General features: G+C 43.6%; 1 protein-coding gene across 6 annotated transcripts in view; it reads right to left on the bottom strand.

Moving 5' to 3' along the window:
* Positions 1-22535, bottom strand: part of PUM1 (pumilio RNA binding family member 1) — a 3075948-nt gene that overhangs the window by 2245769 nt on the left and 807644 nt on the right. For 2 of the 6 annotated variants that reach the window (XM_044084662.1, XM_044084694.1), the window contains exon 5: positions 6192-6305. In XM_044084662.1, coding sequence (XP_043940597.1) covers positions 6192-6305 — 114 coding nt within the window. The remainder of the gene's footprint in view (positions 1-6191; positions 6306-22535) is intronic. The other 4 variants (XM_044084669.1, XM_044084701.1, XM_044084677.1 and 1 more) reach the window with 2 other exon arrangements.

Genomic DNA, 22535 nt, shown 5'->3' with positions numbered 1-22535 from the left:
GTTTTATGTAGGTTTGCGCTTTATCTCCTCCAGATTTGGAGGTAGAAGCACCCCATTACTTTGACCTGTATGAATCCTGTGCCTGGTATCTGGAACCCTTAGGGCGTCTGGATTTGCCCCTTTGAGCTCTGTCTGACACAGGAAAGGACCATTTTTTTGTAGGCCAGTGTCTACTGAATCTTGGTGGCTGCACTTGTAAGAAGTTTTTTACAGTTTGTATAGACTTAGCTTTGTCTTCCATTTTCTTTAAAACTTCTTCTGCCTTAATACCAAACAGATGCTGTGAAGGTGCATCCAGTAATTTAGCTTTAACATGATCAGGCAAATGTTGCTCTTTTAGCCAGGCATGCCTCCTAATCACAGATCCAGTAACTGCGGCCCTGCAGGAGGCCTCTAAGGAATCAAAACCACATTGCAAAGTATGTTTTCCAACCTGTTCAGCTGCATGCAATAATTCCTGCAATTCCTTATTTTCTGCACATTCAGAAATCAACATCATTTTCTGTTTCAGCAATCCCATAACATGTTGTTGATACTTGAGCATATGAAACTGAAAGTTTAAGGCCCTAATTGCCAAGGCTGCAGATGTATAAACCTTTTTTCTCCATCTATCCAGTGCCCTTGAATCCCTGTCAGAGGGGGTAGGATTTTTTGCTGTTGAGGCCTTAACTCCCTTTGGACCCTGTGAAATAGTTTCAGGATCAGCAGCAGGGTTTCTAAATAAAAATTTGTGTGAGTCAGGGACCCTGTAATATCTGTCAGGCTTGCTGGGAGCCAGAGGTAAGGAGTCAGGGGGTCAAGCTTGACTCCGAAAACACATCATCCACAATGTCTAGAACAGGGGGTATTGCTAAAGGCCTGTGCTGAGGGAGAAGGAAATCCCCAAGTCTCTTTTTTTGATTCTGAGAAATCTTGACTCTCCCAGTGAAAATGCTCCCTCAATGTATGCAAGGTTTCTCCAAATGAATAATCCACAGGAAGTGATGCAGATGGTATAGACTCTTCTGCATCAGAATCCTCATAGGGAGGTATAGATAATTCCTGATGAGAAGAGGAATCAGAAGAAATAGAAACCTGATCTTAAGATTCATAATCAGTGTCTTGCCTAGGCCTCTTATCAGAAGGGGGATGGGAACCCCTGATCATGGTAATAAGGTCTTCAGCCATTTTGATCATCTGTTTTTTAGGCATAGCGGCCTGTGCACGTGGCTCATGCGTTGTTTTTTTAGTTTTAGAAGTTGCTTTTGTCTTTGGTTTTGCAGCTGTCGTTTGACATAAAAATGTTGAGGCCTGAATACACCCCTCAGAAGCCGGTGCCTGCTCAGCAGCTTCGGACCCATCCAAGGGAGATGCATCCGTGGGTCCAATACTTTGAGTATCTTGCAGCGTGCCGGACTCCACATGGGTCCTGGTAGGTGCCTGCGACTCGAAAGTAGCCGGTATCAGGGGCTGCGAAAGCGCCTCACTGAGTACCGGCGACTGGCTTAGGAGAAGCTTCCTTGTCAGTTTTGGACCTCGACTGTCTCTCTGTCCTTTTCTTTGTGTTTTTTTATGTACTCCAGTAGTCGGATTGCTATCCAACGACATTTCTGTGTAGTTAAATTCGTTTTCAAAACACTTTGAGATAAAATATACTGACGTTTAATATTGCGTTGGTTAAATCTAGCACAAAACAGATAGCCAGGCACGTTGTGATCAGGGCCTAGGCAAGGAATACACTATAAATGGAAATCCTTATGAGGTATTTGCTTCCCACAAGTAATACAATTATTAACTTTTTCTGACATCGGTATGGAGCAAGAAAAAAAGTTTCCCCAATGGGGTACTTAGCTTTAGTGAAGACTTCGGTTCTGAAACTCAAACTCGAATATTTCAGGAGTCGGCCGACTGGCACTTGTGAAATGCTTCTGCTTTGGGCACCGTGCGGCAAGAAAGACAAAAGAAATGGCATTGGCTGCTTGTTTTATACCCCTGAAGACCTGACATTATGGAAGAGGAGACAGCAACCGACGCAGGACCCCCAAGATTTTGGAATTCAGGCCGACTGAGGGCAACCTGCCAGCAGATTACCCAAATGTAATGACTGCAACAGTGAAACATGAAGAACATCAGCACAATTCAATGCAGTGTGCTAGCTACATGGTGACAATCTGCTTGGAAAATGGGCTACCTTCTTTGCTAGTAGGAGCAAAAGTTAAAGAACTGATCACGTTTCTCTATCTTTGGTGTGCTGTGCAGGTAATATATCAACTGCTTCTGAACATTAAAGGACTTGCAGAACCCTTTCCCCCCTACATGGGGAAAACACTGGCAAGTGGGCACACTGGTTAGTTTTCCACGTGATGAACTTCAGAGATGCACTGGCTGCTTGCTCAAAGGGTGCTTGAGTCAGTTTTCCCCCCAAAAAATTAACTCATGTTAACATGACAGAGTCACTGTTCTCCTGGGGTTAGGGGTCTTAGGTGCAGGACTCCTTTAAAAAAAACTGCTCTACTAGGAATTAATGTGCTAATGGCAAGGTCCAGAGGTACACAGCCTGAAACAATTGACAAACATATTCTTCTAAAGCAAACGCTAATCCTACAAAAAAGTTCAGGTAAATACTGCAAAGTCGGAAGCACTACTGCAAAGTTGGGCGTCCTAACTCCTTTAGCAACAGAGGAAAACTTCTTAGCCAAGTAGGACTTTGTATTAACTAGGTCTCCTTGCTTTCCATATGATCATCACCATGTCCTCTGAAAAATAATCACATCAAAGTGGGCAAGGTTATACAATCCATGCTCTAAGAAATTTAATTTGTGCAGGTTTGGGTGTACAAAGGACCCCGTACACTGTTTCAAGAGGTGTACATGCTGAGGAACGGTTGTTGGCTTCTCCATCTACATCAGCAAAGAGAAACAATGCTGCTTTGGCCAAAAGGTGCTATTAGTGTGCTTGGCCTCACTTACCCTGCTTTCAGAAATACTCTGCGGGAAAACAGGGGATTGGAGACAAAGGGTAAAGAAATAGACCTGCCCCAAAGAGTGAGAAAGCATCCATGCCAAAACCTCTTTGCATGATACTCTGGAGCATAATTTCCTCAACTGTGTGTTGCTTGGAGTAAAAAAAATTTCTCTTTCTGGAAGATACACCACCAGTGAGCTAGTCTTAAAAAGATGGCGAGTAAGAAAGTCTGAAAAATATGTCGCTTTCCAGCACCCACTCATAGGGCCTGCTGTCTTCAGCTACACCACTGTGCTGGGATGGAATGCACAGATGCCTTCAGACTCATCTGTGACACCAAGGCTGTTTCCCAAACCTTCACTACCAGCCTGCTAAGAGGGTAGGGATGTGTTCCCATGTTTATGCAACACATTCCTACTTGTACTGCCTGTGAAAAAAATGTAGTGCTCCTAGATTCTAGACAGGTGCGAAATAGAATCACTGGCAATCATCTCCTTGGTGTTATGTTTGCTGAACACACTGCTGTCCCAAATCTTCTGAAACATCAGACCAGCAGAATGGGCTTTCCAAGCTGAATATGACACATCTATATTCGGAGCCTGAGTTGTTGGAACATGGGGGCCCTTTGAGTATTAAACTGGTGACATTAACATGAGAGCTCTTGTTTTATGCAGGGCAGCAGGAGAATGCTTTCTCCAAACACTGTACTGATATTTTAGAAATGTGTGGCACCAGCACAGCCAATTTCTTCACATGTAGCCTTGCCTGAGGAACCATGAGAGTTTTCAATGCCACTTCCCTTAAAAACAACAGAAATTCTCTTGATTATGCCAGTTCCTTCTCGACTGTGACCTGAAGGAATAGAGTCAGGAAGTCCAGCTTAACATGAGGAAGAAATGCCTCCTGCTTAACAGTGTTCAGGAATGGTCTTATGAATACCACCTTCCTTGCTGGAACTAGGCTAGCCTTCGGTAGGGGAAGGCAGAAAATGCCACTTTTTGTAAACAAGTTAGCATGTACACCAGTGCCCGCTCCAAATTCATTTGGGACTCTACATGGATGAGGAAGTTACCTAGATAAAAGTACATGTGAATGACCTTTGTTCTGCAGTGGCTATGAATACAGCTTTCTATCTTGTGCACATATGGGCAGCAGTAGCTAATCAATGGGCAAACAGGAATATTAATAATGCAGTGGCCACTGCTTCATATCTGAAAATGCACCTGTCTCTCTGTTCATGGAAAGCATACGTAAGCATCCTTTGGGGTTAGGGTAATCATAGGGCTGGAGAAACAGAAAGGGCAGGAGGGTTTGCAGTATGACCATTCTGAACTTTGCCTCCTTTAGATTCTTACTGAACATAAAAATATCAACAATGGGCCTGCAATGTCCAGCTTTCCAATGTCAATTAGAAAAAAGTATGAAATAAAACCCTAGGCCTTCTCTGTAGCAGGAACTGTGTCACATCCTGTTGCAGAATTTCGTCCAGTGGGCTTTATACAATGTGTTCCTGTGCAAAATGAGTTAGGCAACTTCTTATCTTGTAGGGGACCAGAGTGTGGATTTGTTTTTTTTTTTTTTGGGGGGGGGGGTTCAGTCACAGCTGTACGTCGTCAGTGACTTGGCCCTGAGGGCCCATAGGTTTCACCTTCTGGCTTATTTTCCAGTTTTTCTTATAAAACACACTCTTCTCCTTTGTCTAGCAACCATAGAAAAGGCCAATACCTCTAGGGATAGTTCCTGTTGTACTTTGGTGCAGGACAGTAGAACAGCTGTTTACAGGTTTGTGAGTAGTTACCAAGCATATGGTCCACCAGACAACCACCAAGTCTAGGCCACATTCCCAAATGCCCCACAGTACTTTCTGGCTAAGAAAAATGACATGCTCAGAATCAAACAGTAGAAATATGAAGCAACTCAGCACAACACAGATGCCTGGATCAGGTGTAGCCTGCAAGCTTAAAAGAAAAATGACATGCTCAGAATCAAACAGTAGAAATATGAAGCAACTCAGCACAACACAGATGGCTGGATTAGGTGCAGCCTGCAAGCTTAAAAGAAAAAAAGAAAAGAAATCCTGGGCTAATATCTTTTCAACTTTGAAAGTGAGCCTGACACATAGTAGGTCTCAAGGACTCACAATGCAGATGACTAAAAGACAGCAGAAAGGTTTGCTGTAAGACAGATGTTTGCAGACATCAGGTTCCCCCACTTGGTAAGTTTCACCATCTTAGGTGTATGTACTGGTGGCCAAGAGTTCCACACCTCTCGGATGTAATCTCTCACTAGAATCATTGAAAGATCCATTTCCCTGACATCTCCACAAATCTTGTGCCAGAGTCAGACATCTGGATGATGACATCTTAACCAAATGTGACCTACTGTGCCTTTAGCTCCAGAGAAGCAACATCAGCAGCCTCCATGGTAGCAAGTGTCAGAACTAGGAGCAAATGACTGCAACATCCCAAGTCTCCATCTTACCTTCGCATGGTGGAATGGCTTTGTACAAATGCCTTTTCTTCTTCAAAGACAACTTGGATAAGCAATACAGGCAGATGCCTAGACACATCAAATGAGATGGCCTTTTTTGTAAGGGACTAATTGTCCAAGTAAATCTAGAGAACAGTTTTTGTTAAATCTTTGTAAGGAATTTAGTGCTTGCCTAATATCATTCTGTTGAAGAGGGTGTTAATTAACCTTGATGCCCAGTGACACCCACAACTACCTTATAAACACACCACAATATCTATCAGATATCCAAGATAATATGGAAAAAAAAAAAAAGTTTCTTGAAAGGTAGTTATCTGCCAAGCCCTGGATGACTAATAAGTGAACTTCCAAAAATGACCTGATGCCTGCATACAGTGAGAAACATCTGCAGTGCATTAAGAAAGAACCTAAAATAATGGGGGTTGAAATCTCTGACTCAGCACTCATGATTTGTATTTATCCCTTAGAAAGAGAGACATGCCCAATCAGAGGACGAGTGCACAGCTCTAGATGCACGGCCAGACATTGGACTTAATCTGCAAGAGACAGATCCCCAAAATAATGACAATAGTGATCCACATGAAAAAACATGCTGAAAAGTACTCATGCCTGAAGCATCAAATGGAATCTACAGGGATACAGAACCAGTCATAGTTAAAAACATTTCCTACAATCGTCAATAACTAAGAAAGCACAGCAGAACTTTCAACACATACAACTACTCATATACTATTGTACATGCCATGCTCACTTCTTACCTAATGTTGCGGCTGCAGCAAGACCTGCGGCATAAGGATCAGTCCCAGGTGGAGCGCTGATGATGTACGGATTGGGAACAAATGCGGCGGGAGCTAAACCTGCTGAAAACATACCTGTCAGTAAAAATAAATTTCAATAGCACTACACTTTCACAATAAAATAAGAACAATTACTCACCTAGAAGAAGCTTAAGGGTATCAACTCCTCCAGGGTCACACATTAAAGTAGTAATCACTGAATTATTTAAAAATCAGTGTTAGCTTAACACCCAGCACCACACTCTCTAACCAGTACAGTAAAAAAACAAAAAGGGGGGGGCATCTAAAGATGGAACCAAGGATAAAAGAGCTATAAATTGCATAATAAATTATCTACAGATGTCTTCAAATAAAGACAAATGTGCCAGTTTAAACATCAAAAAGAAGAGATGCATAAAAATGGACTGTGTGTCTCAGTAAAGAATGTTTAAGTACTAATGTTGAAAGAATGGTTTGCAGAGGTCTTTTCTGACTAGCACCACAAGAATAATACAAACTGCAGCCTGACAAGCAATCAGAAGACAGACTACATTAAACTCTAAACAGGCAAATAAAATAAAAGAATGAAACATCAAAGTAAATAAGAATAATCATTTTTAGACAAAAGTACAGAAAAAAAGACTTGAAGTCAGCCAAAAATCAGCAAAAAAATTAAAAAAAAATACTCGTTAGTTTTGCTCAATGTTTGTATCAGAATGGATACTAAGGACAACAGTTCAGTCCATGTATTACCGGTAATAAACAAGGAGAATAAGAAATATTTAACTGCTTCTGTACAGTTACAAATTTTGTACAATTCTACTTTTCATAGTTGTGTATTTTTTCCATTATCTTTACACACCTAGGCTGAGACTGAAAATGACCAATGGTGATCAGTGCTCTACCCAGTTAAAAAGTCAAGTAATCAAATGACTAAGACCAAGCAAATAGGCCTAATTTTAATCTCCTTAAAACTGAATAAATAAATAAATTAATGAATTAAATAAGGAAGCAAGACTTTTAGTAATCGAAATTGCAAATCGAAAATTAATAACAGTACATGTCATCCATAAAACAATGAATGCTGAAGGCAGCTTATATTTTATAAACCAAACTCATCTCAGCTGTACAGAACTAACAAAAAAAAAAAAGAAAAAAAAAGAGGAACAAGCTTCTTTACAATGTTGAAAGACCTTAGAATTATATCTTCTGTATTTCCATGTTAAAATAAGAGCAAAACCTCTAAAATATTCAAGACGTATACAAAGGCATTCTACAAACACAAAATACAAAAAAAACAATTCTTCTGCACAATACAAAAAAGATAACCAACAAATGGTATACACACAGATACCTACATAAACATTCAAAAGGGAAATTAGCTTAAGAGGCTTAAGCAAGTAGGGTTCCAGAACAAATGAACAGTACAAGGGATAACCACAATCAAGACTAGAGGCAGCAACACACTGCAAAGGCATGTCAATTGTCTATACTACTTCTAGGCATAATGTATCTGGCTACAGGAATGAAGAAAGTTCATACTAACATACTGTTTTGGTCTTTTTGAAGACTTCTGATTCAGTTACCCATTAACTATTGCTGAACAGCTAAGTAGTACTGGCAATAAATGGGTACTAAAACTGGACAACGTGGCTGGTTGTTAACAGTTTACCACCATAATTTCATGGGTGAATGGATGTTTTTTTTTTTTAAATACTTATGATTTATACATACTAGACAGTAGCTGATATGTCACATACACAGACTGACACTACATCCAGCAAAAATCATTTGGAGATGCAGCTGGTCACTAATTAAAAAAAGGGTGGCTGGGGAAACAACTTCTGTTCAACAGAGAATCTCTCAGATGTGGAGAACAGAAGGCGGAAAGGAATTACAGAACAACTAATACCAAATACATCTGTGTGTTTTAAGGACCACAGCTTGTTATGCAGTTTGCATAAAACAAAATGCAGATTAGGATCATATCATCTGTTTTGATCAATAGGATCATATCATCTGTTTTGATCAAAAACAGAAAAACAGACAAACTTCAAAATTATGTCAGCCAAACACATGGGGGTAGGAAATACATGGTAGCCTGAGGGAAGGATAAAAGAAATTCACATGGGCCCAAAGTCATATATTTAACAATGTTAATACATTACATTACCAGTGGGGCCTGGAAAGTTTCCTTAAAAACATGCTAATTGTTAACCTGGATAAGTACCATTAAATCAAACTTCCAAACACAAAGTAATGTACATGAACAATTCTGCAATTCTTTCAGGAACCCAGAGAGAGAATCCCAGAGTTACCAAAAACACAGTTGTATTACGACTCAGTTTTGCTGTGGATATTTTACAAATTTCCACTGCATAACTCTTTGGAAGCCACTGCAAAAACTATAAAGTTATGTATTTATCATTACATTAGACCTGTGTTGTCTTCTTCAGTCCATCGCAACCTGTGGGTTATCAGATCCAACCAGTCACAGGCTGAGGTAGACAGAAAAGACATCAGTTGCAGCATTTTAAGTGGAAACATGAACTCAGAGGGTCCTGCTCTCATTCTCTTTCCAGAATTAAACAGGAAAAATAAGACGCTAGATTGTGTGAGCTGCAGACAAATGAAACAAAATTATTTTCTCGAGTATCTTCCTTGGGTGACAGATGCAACCTGAAATTTTATGTTAATGGTAAAAGTAATCTATACAGTGAGGAATTTCTCTACACACCTATTTGTTCATCCATTTCAGGGAAACAGACCAAGCTTGTATGCTTGTCAGGCAAGCTGGAAGCTGCTACTCCTTGCAACAAAAATCCAGCAGCTTACATGTTCCCCTTAAAGGCAGGAGTCAAAAAATAAGAGTGGTGCTATCACACACAATGTGGAATAAGGCTTTTCCCTTTTATGTGACGAAGTTCCTTTTTTTCCACTATTGTGGCACGTGCAACAGCAGCTCTAAAGAGTGCATGCATGAATGCTTCCACATATGCCAAGTCCCACGGCTTGTGTACTGCACCTGTAAGAAGTGGAGCCATCACCCCTGCATATACTGCTGTATGCCATACATAAAAAGAAGTTACGTACTTACCATAACGTTCCACGTGAGTTGTTTATCTCGCCTTCATTCTTAAACATGGGTCCGGAGCCAATCTATCGGCTCCGAGTCGGCCGCTTTACTAGCTGAAGATCTTAGAGAAGCTCGAGGTCAGGTCCCTATCCCATGATGCTCTCTGTCCTACCTCAGATCTAGTTTGCTGATCCCAGCATGTAACAGATATAACACCCAAGATATACTCCAACCGGAGTAAAAAGTCACAGAACAAGACCCACCAGATCACAAGTCTACTCGTTCTTCGAGATCCTGGAGGGTGAAGGCGGGTGGGAATGTAAGAATGAAAGTATAGTTGTGTACACTTACCATAAATGTAGATGTTTGAGTGTATTCACTGTTGCAGTCATTACATTTGAGTAATCTGCTGGCAGGTTGCCCTCAGTTGGCCTGAATAACTAAGTCTTGGGTCCTGCGTCGGTTGTTGCCTCTTCTTCCATGACTTCAGGTCGTCCGGGGTATAAAACATGCAGCCGACACCATTTTAATCAGTTTTTCTTGCCCCAGATGTCAGGTGCCCCCCAAATGGGGAGCAAAAAATAAATTTATATATGCATGTAATTTAGAACACAAACATATATATATATATATATATATATATATGTTTATATATGTTTATATATATATATATATATGTTTATATATGCATAGTAAGGAAAGAAGAGGTATAATAAGAAAGGAAAAAAGGGGGCTGGCGGATGGGTAACCAGGACTGCAACAGTGAATACATCGAACATCTACATTTACGGTAAGTGTACACTACTATGTTCTTCGTGTTTCACTGTTGCAGTCATTACATCTGGGTAGAATCCCAAAGCTATGGTTGGGAGGATGGAATAATACAGCATTAGGAGCAGCTATAAGGCCCTGCAGGACAGCAGTGGCAAAGTCTGCTCTGGATTTAGAAAAGAGAGGTAAAGGGTGATGTTTGGTGACCGTATGAACTGAGCTCCAAGTAGCAGCTTCTAGAATGTCTCTGGTAGGAACCCCTCTGAGAAAAGCTGCAGAAGTAGATGCAGCCCTGGTGGAATGGGATCTGATCCCCTTGGGGACAGGTTTACCATGGTGCATGTAGCAGAAACAAATACAATGGCTTATCCATTTTGAAATAGTCTGCTTTGAAATGGCTTTTCCCTCTGTCCCTGCAGCAAATGCCACCACTAGTTGCTCAGACTTTTAGAGATGTTGTCCTGTAAGAAGAATCTTAGTTGTCTGTGTACATCCAATGAATGCAGAATCCACTCCCCCTTGTTTTGCAGATTTGGGAAAAAAGTTGGCAGATGAATGGTCTGATTAAGAGCCACACTGGATACTACCTTAGGCATAAAGAATGGACTGGTCCTGAGGGCCACCCTGTCCGGATAAAAGATAATGAAAGGCTCCACTGCCACGAGAGCCTGTAGTTCTGAAATCCTCCTAGCTGAAGTGACTGCTAAAAGAAAAACGGTCTTCCAAGAGAGAAATTTTATGTCTGCAGTATCAACTGGTTCAAATGGAGGTAGGGTGAGTTTTTCCAGCACAAAATTCAGGTCCCATGCCGGAGTTGGAGCTCTCCAGGGAAGTCTCAAATTTTTGGCCCCTCTAAGTTACTGCTTTAGCAGGGGATGAGAAAAGAGAGGCGGCTCTGTCTTGTAATGAGCCGAAAAGGCAGAGGCATTCATTTTTATAGAAGAAAAAGATAGGCCCATGTGAAGCATCTCAGTTAAATATTGCATAATCTGAGGAATATTGGGCATTGCTGTGTTTATTCCTTGTGCTTGGTTCCAGGCACAGAATCTTTTCCATTTATCAGCATAAGATTAGATTTTCTAGTACTAGGCCTTCTAGCCTCCAAAATGACATCCATCACAGGTTTATGCTGCAAGATTCAGAGTTTGGAGCCGAGTTTGCAGAATTTGACAGTTCTACTGAGACAGCAGATGAGGTGTCTGAGGCAGGTACCACAGAGGAAGGTGTGACACATTGTGTAGAAGCGAGTACCAGTGTTGACGAGGCCAGTCTGGAGCAATCAGAATCATTTTTGTTTTTTCCTGTCTGACTTTTAGTAAAATCTTGGAGAGCAGAGGCAGAGGGGGAAAGGCATAGACTGATAGGATTTTCCAGCTGAAGGACAGAGCATCCACTTACCAAGCTTTTTTGCGATGAGTTCTTGTGCAGAATTTGTCCAACTAATAGTTTTGGGGAGAGGCAAAAAGATCTATGTCTGGGCTCCCCCATCTTCATGTCAACATGCTGAAGATTTGTGGCTCCAGTTTCCATTCGTGTGGGTCCAGAAGGTTTCTGCTTAGTTCGTCTGCCAGAGTACTTTGCTTTCCTGGCAGGAATTGAGCGTTTAGATGTACTTGGTAAGTCAAGGCTGTGTTCCATAAGGCCATGGCTAGTCTGCAACGGGGGCTGTCAGAGAATTCTGTACAACTAGCATTTCTTTCTGGTTGATAGGTAGCTGCATTTGATTTGGGCTCCATATGCCCTGAACGCATCTCCCTGCCATATGGGCCCCCCAAGCATAGTCTGATGCTTCTGTAATCAGGGTTTGGGTGGCAGGGGGTAGAATGAATGACAGTCCCTTGTTTTGGTGACAGGCCTCTGCCCACCATAGGAACTCCTGTTGCAGGCAAGGAATGAGAGGAATCATTGTTTCCAGGCTATGACAATGTTGACTCCATAAGCTTTTAAGGTACCATTGAAGTTTCCTCATATACAGTCTTGCCTATGGAATTAGTAGAATGCAAGAAGCCATGAACCCCAAAGCCTGCAGAATTTTTCTTGCAGATAGCTGGGTTTTTGTGGCCACTTATTTGAAGTATGTCATAAATTGAATTTGTTTGTCTGGCGAGAGGTAAGCCATCTGGGCAGTTGTATTCAAGCTTGCACCCAGGAATGTAATTATTTGAGAGGGTACCAGTTGTGATTTCTTTTCGTTTATGGTGTACCCTAGGCATGTTAGAAGCCTTTTTACAAACGCCAGATGTTGTAGAAGAGTGTCCTTGTTTTCTGCCTGAATTAGACAATCGTCCAGATAAGGATAAATCTGAAGGTTTCTTTCTCTGCAAAATGCAATCACTGGTGCCAGGCACTTTGTGAAGACCCTGGGAGCAGTAGATAAGCCAAAGGGCAGTGCAGAGAACTGGTAATGCAAATAGCCTGCTTTGAAGCGGAGGTATCTTCTGCAAGATTCCCTGATTGGGATATGCAGGTAAGCCTCTTTTCCCAGCATAGGCAGTAACTGTTGTAGAGTCATCATCTTGAATTTTGGAATGTCCAGGAAGGTACTTAGAATGGGTAAGTCCAGAACTGGATGCCATGACTTGTTTATTCTGGGTACCAGGAAAAGTCTTGAATAAAAACCTTGTCCTTTTTCCTTTTCTGGTACTGGTTGAATAGCCCCCATATCCACGAGGGACATAACTTGCTTCTGGGCCTCTGCCCACTGATTTGGAAGCAGATCTGGCCATCCGTTTGGAATTGGCAAAGTGTGAAAATGAAATCTGTATCCCTGGGATAATATATTTAAGACCCACTTGCCTTGGGTAATTAGATGCCAATTTTGAGCCTGAAGTGCTAGTTTTCCCCCCAAAGGGGCTGCCAAAAGATAAGTGCTTGGAAATGCCAGAGGAAAGTCATTGAGACTGTTTACCATAGGAGGGGGGTCTTGCTACTTCCAGATTTGGAGGTGGAGGCACCCCATTGTTTTGTTCTGTAAGTTCCTTGTGACTGAAACCTGGAGCCTTCTGAGTGTCTGGGTTTGACCTGAGCGGCTCTGCTGGGTACTGGAAAGGACCAATTTTTATTAGGCCAGTGCCTACCAAACCTGGGTGGCTGCACTTGTAGGAAATATTTTACAGTTTGCATAGATTTAGCTGTGTCTTCCATCGTTTTCAAAACAACTTCTGCCTTATTACCAAATAGACTGTCCTGTTGTAAAGGAGCATCCAACAATTTAGCTTTAACATGATCAGGCAGATTTTGCTCCTTGAGCCAAGCATGCCTTCTTATCACAGATACAGTTACGGCAGCCCTGCAAGAGGCCTCCAAGCAATCAAAAACACATTGCAAAGTATGCTTTCCGACTTATTCAGCTGAATGCAATAAATCCTGTAACTCTATTTTCCAAGCAGTCAGAAATCAACATAATTTTCTGTTTAAGTAAGCCCATGACATGCTGCTGACATTTAAGCATATGAAATTAACAGTTTAAAGCCCTGATTGCCAGGGTTGCAGATGTGTAAACTTTCTTACCCCATCTATCCAGCGCCCTGGAGTCTATCAGAAGGGGTAGGATTTTTAGCAGTAGAAGCCTTAACAACCTTGGGACCCTGAGAAATTGTTTCAGGATCAGCAGTAGGGTTTTTGAAAAAAAAACTTGTGGGAGTCAGGAACCCTGTAATATCTGTCTGGCTTACTAGGAGCCAGAGGCAGGGAATCAGGAGCCAATGTCTAAAACAGGAGGTATAGCCAAAGGCCTATGCTGAGGAAGAAGAAGGAAATCCCTAAGCCTCTTTTTGGATTCTGAAAAATCCTGACTCTCCCAATGAAAATGCTCCCTTAAGGTATGCAAAGTTTCTCCAAAAGAAAAATCCTCAGGAGGAGAAGCAGAAGGGATGGATTCTTCTGCATCAGAGTCCTCATAAAGGGGACTAGAGAATTCCTGATCAGAAGAGGAATCAGAAAAAATGGAAACCTGATATGAAGATTCATAATCAGTTCCTTGCCTAGGCCTCTTAGCAGGAGGGGGTTGGGAACCCCTGATCAAGCTAATTAAATCCTCACCCATTTTGATCATTTGTTTTTTTAGGCATAGGGGCCAGAACATGTAGCTCATGCGTCAGTTTTTTTAGACATACAAGTTGGTTTTGGCCTTGTTTTTAATGATGGTGTTGGTTTAATACACAAATCTTTAGGCCTGAAAACACCCTCAGAAGCCGGGTGCCTGCTCAGTGGCTCCGGACCCATCTAAGGGAGAGATATCCGGGGGTTCAATACTTAGAGAGTCTCGTGGCACACCGGACTCCGAATGGGTCTCAGTAGAGGCCTGTGAATCAAACGTAGCGAGCATCAGGGGTTGCGAAAGCGCCTCACTGAGTACCGGCGACTGGCTTAGGAGAAGCTTCGTCGTAGGTTGTGGACCTCGACGGTCTGTCTCTGTCTTTTTCTTTGCGTTTTTTTGTCAATTCCGGTAGTCGGATTGCTAACAGACGACATTTCTGGATAGTTAAATCTTCAGCCAAAATATTTAAAAGCAAAAATATACTGACGCCTAATAGTGCGTTGGTTAAATCTAGCACAAAACCGACAGCAAGGCATGTTGTGGTCATGGCCTAGGCAAGGAATACAGTACAAATGAAAATCCTTATGAGGTACTTGCTTCCACCAAGTAATACAATTATTAACTTTTACTGACATTGGTAAGGAGCAAGAAAAAGTTTCCCCAATGGGGTACTTAGCTTTAGGTTGAAGACTTCGGTTCTGAAACTCGAAAACGAAAATTTCAAGAGTCGGCCGACCGGCACTTGCGAACTGCTTCGGCTTCGGGCACCGCATGGCAATAAAGACTGATTAAAATGGTGTCAGTCGCATGTTTTATACACCTGACGACCTGACATCATGGAAGAAGAGACAGCAACCGACGCAAGACCCAACACTTTGTTATTCAGGCCGACTGAGGGCAACCTGCCAGCAGATTGCCCAAATGTAATGACTGCAACAGTGAAACACGAAGAACACCTCACATGGAACATTATGGTAAGTACATAACTTCTTTATGTGAAGTTGTTCAATCTCACCGTTCATTCTTACACATGGGTAGCGTCCCAAGCACCCTAATCATAGGTGGCTCATGGGAGTATATTCCTGAGGACAGTGGAACCAAAGGAAGCCCTGTCCACTTTGTAATGACTGATAAAGGTATGCGGCTTAGACCAAGTGGCAGCTGCACAAATAGTGTCCAAAGGCAATTGAGCCGCAAAAGTGGTGGAAACAGCTCTAGTGGAGTGCGCTTTCACGCCATGCTCTAATGGTTGGTTTGCTGAGTAGTATGTAAATTTAATGCAGTCAACCATTTGGAAAGGGTAACCTTAGAGACTGGTAGCCCTTTCTTAATGTCAGCATGAGAGACAAAGTGTTGTTCAGACTTCCTAAATTCCTTTGTCCTGTCCAAATAGAATCTCAACTGTCTGTGAACATCAAGTTTATGCAACATGTACTCCAACTTATTAGAATGGTTACTGAAAAAGGTTGGAAGTTTGATAGTTTGATTCAGGTTAGTCTCGGAACATACCTTTGGAAGGAATGAAGGATTAGTCCTCAGTGATACTCTGTCAGGGTGAAACACCAAATATGGGAGTTTGATAGATAGGGCTTGAAGCTCAGACACTCTACGTGCTGAGGTAATGGCCACCAAGAAAATAGTTTTCCAAGAGAGAAACTTTAAATGGCAGGATGATGCAGGCTCAAAGGGAGGAAGAATAATCTGTGACAGCACAAAATTTAGACTCCAGGGAATAAAAGGTTGTCTAACAGGCGGCCTAAGATGAATGGTACCCTTTAAGAAGGCCCTACATAATCTGTGAGACATTAAATTAGAACCTTCAGCTTTGAGGTGAAAATTCGAAATTACAGCCAATTGAACTCGTATAGTGGCAGCTGCAGCACCTTCATGAAAAAGCTTAGATAGGAATTCCAGAAAACTAGCAACCAGGGCAACGTAAGGATCAATGTTATTCTGGGAGGCCCAAAAAGCAAATCGCTTCCATTTACTGGCATACAACTTTCTAGTGGAAGCTTTATGCAAAAATACAAGAATATACTGTACCTCAGAAGAAAAGTCGTAAGACCTGGCTAGGTTGAGAATCGGAGCAGCCAAGCTGTTAGTCTGAGGGAACGAAGGGAGGGAGGGATGGAGGGCCCCTGACAAATGTGTCAGCAGGTCTCGAACTGGGTCCAGAATCCAAGGTTCCTCCAATTGACAGAGTCGAAGGAAGGGAAACCAAATCTGTCGAGGCCAAAAGGGGGCTATTATTATTGAAGTCCTTCCCAGGGCTTTGGCTTTCTGTAAGAATTTCGGAATCGGGGGGGGGCAAAGCATACAGGAGTCCCGGGTGCCAATCGTGTACAAGCGAGTCCCTTGAGCTGTCCCCCAGTAGGGGATTCAGGGCAAAGTAGCTTCTGCATTTGGCATTCATAGGGGATGCAACCAAGTCGCAGCAAGGCTGGCCCCATCTGCGAAAAATCATCTCCGCAACCTCATCTTTGAGAGACCACTCGTGCGGTAACAGAATGGCTCAGCTCAGTTTGTCCATGATCATGTTGGATTTACCCGAGATATGCGCTGCTATCAGAAAGCACCCGGTGGATACCGCCCACTGCCAAATTTTCTGGGCCTCTCAACTTAGAGGGTAAGACTTTGTTCCCCCTTGCTTGTTGATGTACCAGACCACAGACATGTTGTCTGTCTATCGCAATCGTCCCTAGAGGAAGAGAGTCGTGGAAGTGCTGCAACGCCAAAAGCACCACTCTCAGCTCCAGAACATTGATGTGCAACTGTGAGTCTGTCTCCAATCAGGTGCCTTGGGCTGTTCTTCCTTGAAACAGTCCCCCTCCTTATCAGAGAAGCATCTGTGGTCACCGTGGCTGACTGCGGGGAAGAAAAAAATGGTCGACCTACTATAACCTGGGGGCTGGTCAACCACCAGCAAAGATCCTCCTTGCAAGAGTCTGTAATCATGATTAAGAATGACATCGGAAGTTGTTGGTAAGACCACTGGGTGAAGAATAACCAATGAAGAATCGTCATGTGCATATGCCCCAGAGGAACTACTATGAGCGTAGCTGCCATGGTACCCAGTAGTTTCAATACTTGAGAGGCATGTACTTTTTTCTCTGCAAAATGTCTGATGCCTGGTTTCAAAGAGCGACTATTCTGTCCAGAGGTAATTCTACTGTGGCGGTGGTGGTGTCTAATTCTGCTCCAATAAAGGAGATACGCTGCGATAGCGACAACGCAGACTTGTCGAAATTTATAGTTATGCCTAACTGAGAGCAGAGATTGAGTGTGTGATCCCTGGACAGAATTAGTTGATGCCTGGAGGCAGCGGTAAGGAGCCAAGTTGTCCAATTACAGAAACACTCGGAATCCTAAATGCCTCAGGTGAGCCCTAACCACTGTCATGCATTTGGTAAACACTCTGGGGGCTGTTGTGAGTCCAAAGGGCAGTGCTCGGAATTGGTAGCGAATGGCTCCCAGCCGGAAATGCAAATGATCTCTGCATGGTCTGGCCATTTTGATATGGCAGTACGCATCCTTGAGATCTATACAGCACATCCAATCGCCCATTCTGATTAACAGGAAAAATCGACTGAAGCGTGACCATCTGGAACTTCTCTTTCTTTACAAATTTGTTGAGTCTGCTGAGATCCAAGATGGGCCTCCAGTACCCTGTCTTCTCTGGAACTAAAGAATTTGGAGTAAGTTCTGTATCCTATCTGGTCTGCTGGGACTGGCTAGATCCCGGAGACTGGGTGGAATGTCTGTGATTTTCTTTCGAACAGGTGGGGTATCTAAGAATGAGATGATGTAACCTCTGGTAACAATGTTTTGTACCAAAGAATCTTTTGTAATTCCTAGCCAGGCGTCAAGATACAAAGACAAGCAACCCCCTGACTGCCTCCAGAGTAGGACAGTCGGGCCTCCCTTTCAGGAGCTCTGGTAGGGCTTACCAAACAACTGATCCCTGTCACCCTGGTTTTGTGGACCCCCTCTGCCACCAGGGCAGCGTCTTCCATTATTAACCCCTCCACTGCCCCTGGAGGGGGGGGGGGGTTCACTATGCGTGTTCTGGAAAGCTCCTTGGGACTTCCGGAACCACATTTTTCCACCTTTCTGCCCTTTGGGGTATGGTCTGGTAGGGGGTGGAAAAACGACTCCTATGGCAGACAGTCTCTCCATCTTGCTCACACCTAGTGAGTGTCTCCTTGACTTTGGGCCCGAAAAGAGATGAGCCATCGAATGGGGTGTTTACGAAAGAAGACTTGAAGGCTTCTGCAAAGCAGCATAAGCGCATCCAGGAATGTCTCCTAAGAGCTATTGCTGAACCTGGTGCTCAACTCGAACCATCGGCTGCATAGGAATGAGCCACATGGATGAGTTAACTATGGAATTACGGATATTAAGCTGGGCTGTCACCTTCTCAGAGACACCTCCATCTGTACTACCCTGCACAGCATCTCTGAGCTCTTTTAGGACATCTCTTTGAAGACGGGTAAAATGAGTCAAGTAGTTGAGCGATATCACAGAAAAGGTTGCAGAACTAAAGATGCATTTCCCATACCTGTCCATAGTCCTGGAATCTCTATTAAGAGGATGGACAGTAGAAGAAGTTTCAGACATCTCTGGACAGTAGAAGAGGTTTCAGACATCTCTGGACAGTAGAAGAGGTTTCAGACATCTCTTTCTTGGTGGCCATCTCCACCACCAGGGCATCAACAGGAACTCTCTTAGTGAGGAACATCTTATCTTGGGGGAAGGTGATAAACTTGTTGGGTCTCCGAGGGACAGGTTCCATAGTATCAGGAGACTCCCATGCCCTTCGAGCAACCAATTCCATTAGTTCGTCGAAGGGCAGAGTCACCCAGAAGGTGGAAGGTTGAGCCCAAAGGCCTTCAGGAGCACAGACTCATCCGAGGTAGGGCTAACAGACTGCCAGTCACCCCTCTGCTTAAGGACCTCCAGGATATCAGCAAAAGAGATATACTCCGAGGGGGACCATGGGTACCCTTCTGACTCCTCTAAGTTAGTGTCTGATGTCAGACACTCTTGTGGGGAGTCTAAATGCCTCCTCTTACAAAGTTTCTTCATGGGAACCTCATCAGTGGCGGGTTCTGGTGAGGTCTTAGTAGAACAAGGGTCACTGAATGGGGTTACTTAAGGCTCTGGGTCTCGACGCTTCACGGGGACCTGTGATGTAGAGGCAGAAAGCGGCACTTTTAAGGAGGAGGAGGGCCCTGATGACGTGCGTCTTGGATGACATAACCCTCCTCATAGCATCGAAGGCTCCACTGCTCTGACTCGAGGAAGCCACCGGTTCCGAAGGAAACGGCAACCTCCACGGCGCCGAGACAGTGGGCTCCGAGCCAGAGGAAGGAGCCGAGCTCATCCGCGCCGACGCTCTGAGAGGAAGGGTTGGAACAGACGCATCGGTTCGACCCCCCCCGAGCCGACCAAAGAGTGTCAGCTACCAGACTCTTCAAACAGCACCGAAGAAGTCAGGGTTGATTGAGCCGATAGCACTGGAACAGGCCTCGGCTCCGAAGGCTCCACAATCATCAGATCCTCCTCCCCCAGCTCTGAAGGCCCGGCTCAGCTGAGGAGTAGTCACAGCAGGCGCGAAGGTCTTAGGCTCCAAAACCGGTTGGTTCGAAGCCAATAATAATTTGGCCAGTGCCGGGTTCTCGAGAAGCCTCTGCACCACCCGGTCCACATCAAAGAGGGTTCTCGAAGAAGGAGCCGAAGAAGCCACCGATTGAAGAATGGGAAATCTTAAGGTCTCGGAGACTGGTTCCAAAACACTGACTGCGGAGCCGTTGACCACACCTTCACAGCAAGGCTCGAAACTAATGACTTGGGCTCCGAAGAAGCTTTGGAGGACTTCGACCCCTTTGGTGACTTGGAAGCCTGGTCAGCCTTGTCCAAGGACTCCTGAAAATCTGGCTTCAGTAAGCCTCTATCCACCAGCTTTCTTTTTCTTTCAAGCAAAACCCGGCTACTGAAAGAATGGCAGATAGAGCAATCCTCATGGAGGTGAACTAGCCCCAAGCAATAGACACAATTTATGTGGGAGTCAGTGATCGACATTTTCTGCCCACATTTTGGGCACTTTTTAAAGCCTCATTTCTGTTTTTCTTTTTGATCAGCCATACTAACAAGAAAAAACAACAGTATGCACCAATCAGAACAATTATTTTACTTTAAGACAACAGCACACACACACACACACACACACACACACACACACACACACACACACACACACACACACACACACACACACACACACACACACCGCAAACTCTATAACAACTGTATAAACAGAATCACAGTAAAGCTAAGTATAACTTCTAATTTTTTGAAGGCTATCTAACACGCTAAATATATACTTAAACTACAAAAGCTAAATATAAATCTTAACTGTTAATGAATTATCTAAATACACGGTAATAGCTGGATAGGAAAAGTACAGCTTTGTACCTACCATAAATGTACATGTTCAAGTGTTCACCCTGCTGCAGTCATCACACTTGGGTTATCCTGCCGTCAGGCAGTCCCCACAGTCGGTCTGAATTCCAAGTTCTTGGTCCGGCGTCGGCTGCTGTCGCTTCTTCCCTGACGTCATTGCGCCAGGGGTATATAAGAGGCATCCGACGCCATTTTCTTCAGTTTTTCTTGCCCCAGATGTCAGGTGCCCCCAATAGGTAGGCAAAATATATATATATAGCTAGATAAAAATAAAACAATACCTTTAGGCACAAGCAAATACACCACAGAGATTGTATAGGATAGAGTGGTATAGATAAGTTCAGCTAGTTCAGAGGGGATGGAGGGAGGGTAACCTGGACTGCAGCAGGGTGAACAATCGAACATCTACATTTATGGTAGGTACAAAACTGCACTATGTTCATCATGTTACCCTGCTGCAGTCATCACACTTGGGTTAAATCCCAAAGCTAAGGATGGGAGGTGGAGTTAAACAGGGTTAGAAGAAGCTAGTAGACCCTGCAAAACTGCAGTGGCAAAACCAGCTCTAGTCTTAGAATATAGAGGTAAGTGATAGTGTTTGGTGAAGGCGTGCACTGAACTCCAAGTTGCAGCTTCCAGAATATCCTTGGTTGACACTCCCCTGAGAAAGGCTGCTGATGTAGCTGTAGCCCTGGTGGAGTGGGACCTAATGTTAGCAGGTACCAGTTTCCCATGATGCGTGTAGCAGAAACGTATGCAATGCCCTATCCATTTAGAAATGGTCTGTTTTGAGATAGCTTTTTCCTTGTGATCCTGTAGCATAGGCTACAAAGAACTGGTCAGATTTTCTGAAAGCCTTAGTTTTATCCAAGTAGTAACGTAATTGCCTGTGAATGCCCAAAGAGTGCAGGAGTCTTTCTCCTTTGTTCTGGGGATTTGGGAAAAAGGTGGGCAAATGAATGGTTTGGTTTAGGGCCACACTGGATACCACCTTTGGCATAAAGGAAGGGTTAGTTCGTAGAGAGACTCTGTCTTGATGAAAAATGAGGAAAGGCTCCACTGCCATTAGTGCCTGTAGCTCTGAGACTCTTCTAGCTGAGGTTATTGCTAGTAGTAGGGCAGTTTTCCATGAAAGAAATTTTAAATCAGCAGAAAAAGCTGGTTCAAAGGGTGGTAGTCTAAGTTTTTCCAGAACAAAGTTGAGATCCCAAGTAGGTGTTGGAGCTCTCCTTGGCGGTCTTAAGTTCTTAGCCCCTCTGAGGAACCGTCTCAGGAGTGGATGTGAGAAAAAAGGAGGATCCGTGCTGTAATGAGCTGAAATTGCTGAGGCGTGGATCTTAATGGATGAAAAGGAAAGTCCTTTGTGTAACATCTCAGTTAAATATTGCAGAATCTGAGGCATGTTTTGATCAAGGGGGTTTAGGCCTTTAGCCTAGTTCCAGGCACAAAATCTTTTCCATTTGTCAGAATAGGTTTTCCTGGTGCTGGGTCTCCTAGCCTCCAGAATGACATCCATAACAGCTTTGGATAAAGGTGTTGGCTGGTTGTTTAGGTAATTTGCCATGCAGCCAGGTTTAAAGTCTTGAGCTGGCTGTGTAGAATCTAATGATCTCGCTGGGTGAGCAGGTGAGGAATTTGTGGCAAAATTCATGGTGGGCGGTGGGCCATGTTCCTTAAAATTGGGTACCAATGTTGGCGTGGCCAGTCTGGTGCAACGAGTATCATTTGTGGTCTCTCTAATCTGACTTTTAGCAGTACCTTTGCTAGAAGAGGTAGTGGAGGGTTGGCATACACCGTTAATGTTTTCCAACTGAATGAGAGGGCGTCCACTTTCCAAGCTAGTGGGTGGAAGGTCCTTGTGCAAAATTTTTGAAGTTGGTGGTTGTGGGGGCTTGCAAACAGATCTATGTCTGGGCGTCCACACAAATGGATCCACAAGTATTTGCAATGATAACTCAAAAATGGGGACGCCCAGATC

Source organism: Protopterus annectens, chromosome 1.part1 (assembly GCF_019279795.1).
Source record: "Protopterus annectens isolate FY-2018-M chromosome 1.part1, PAN1.0, whole genome shotgun sequence".
NCBI lineage: Eukaryota > Metazoa > Chordata > Ceratodontiformes > Protopteridae > Protopterus > Protopterus annectens.
This window is presented reverse-complemented; position numbering and strand designations above follow the sequence as displayed.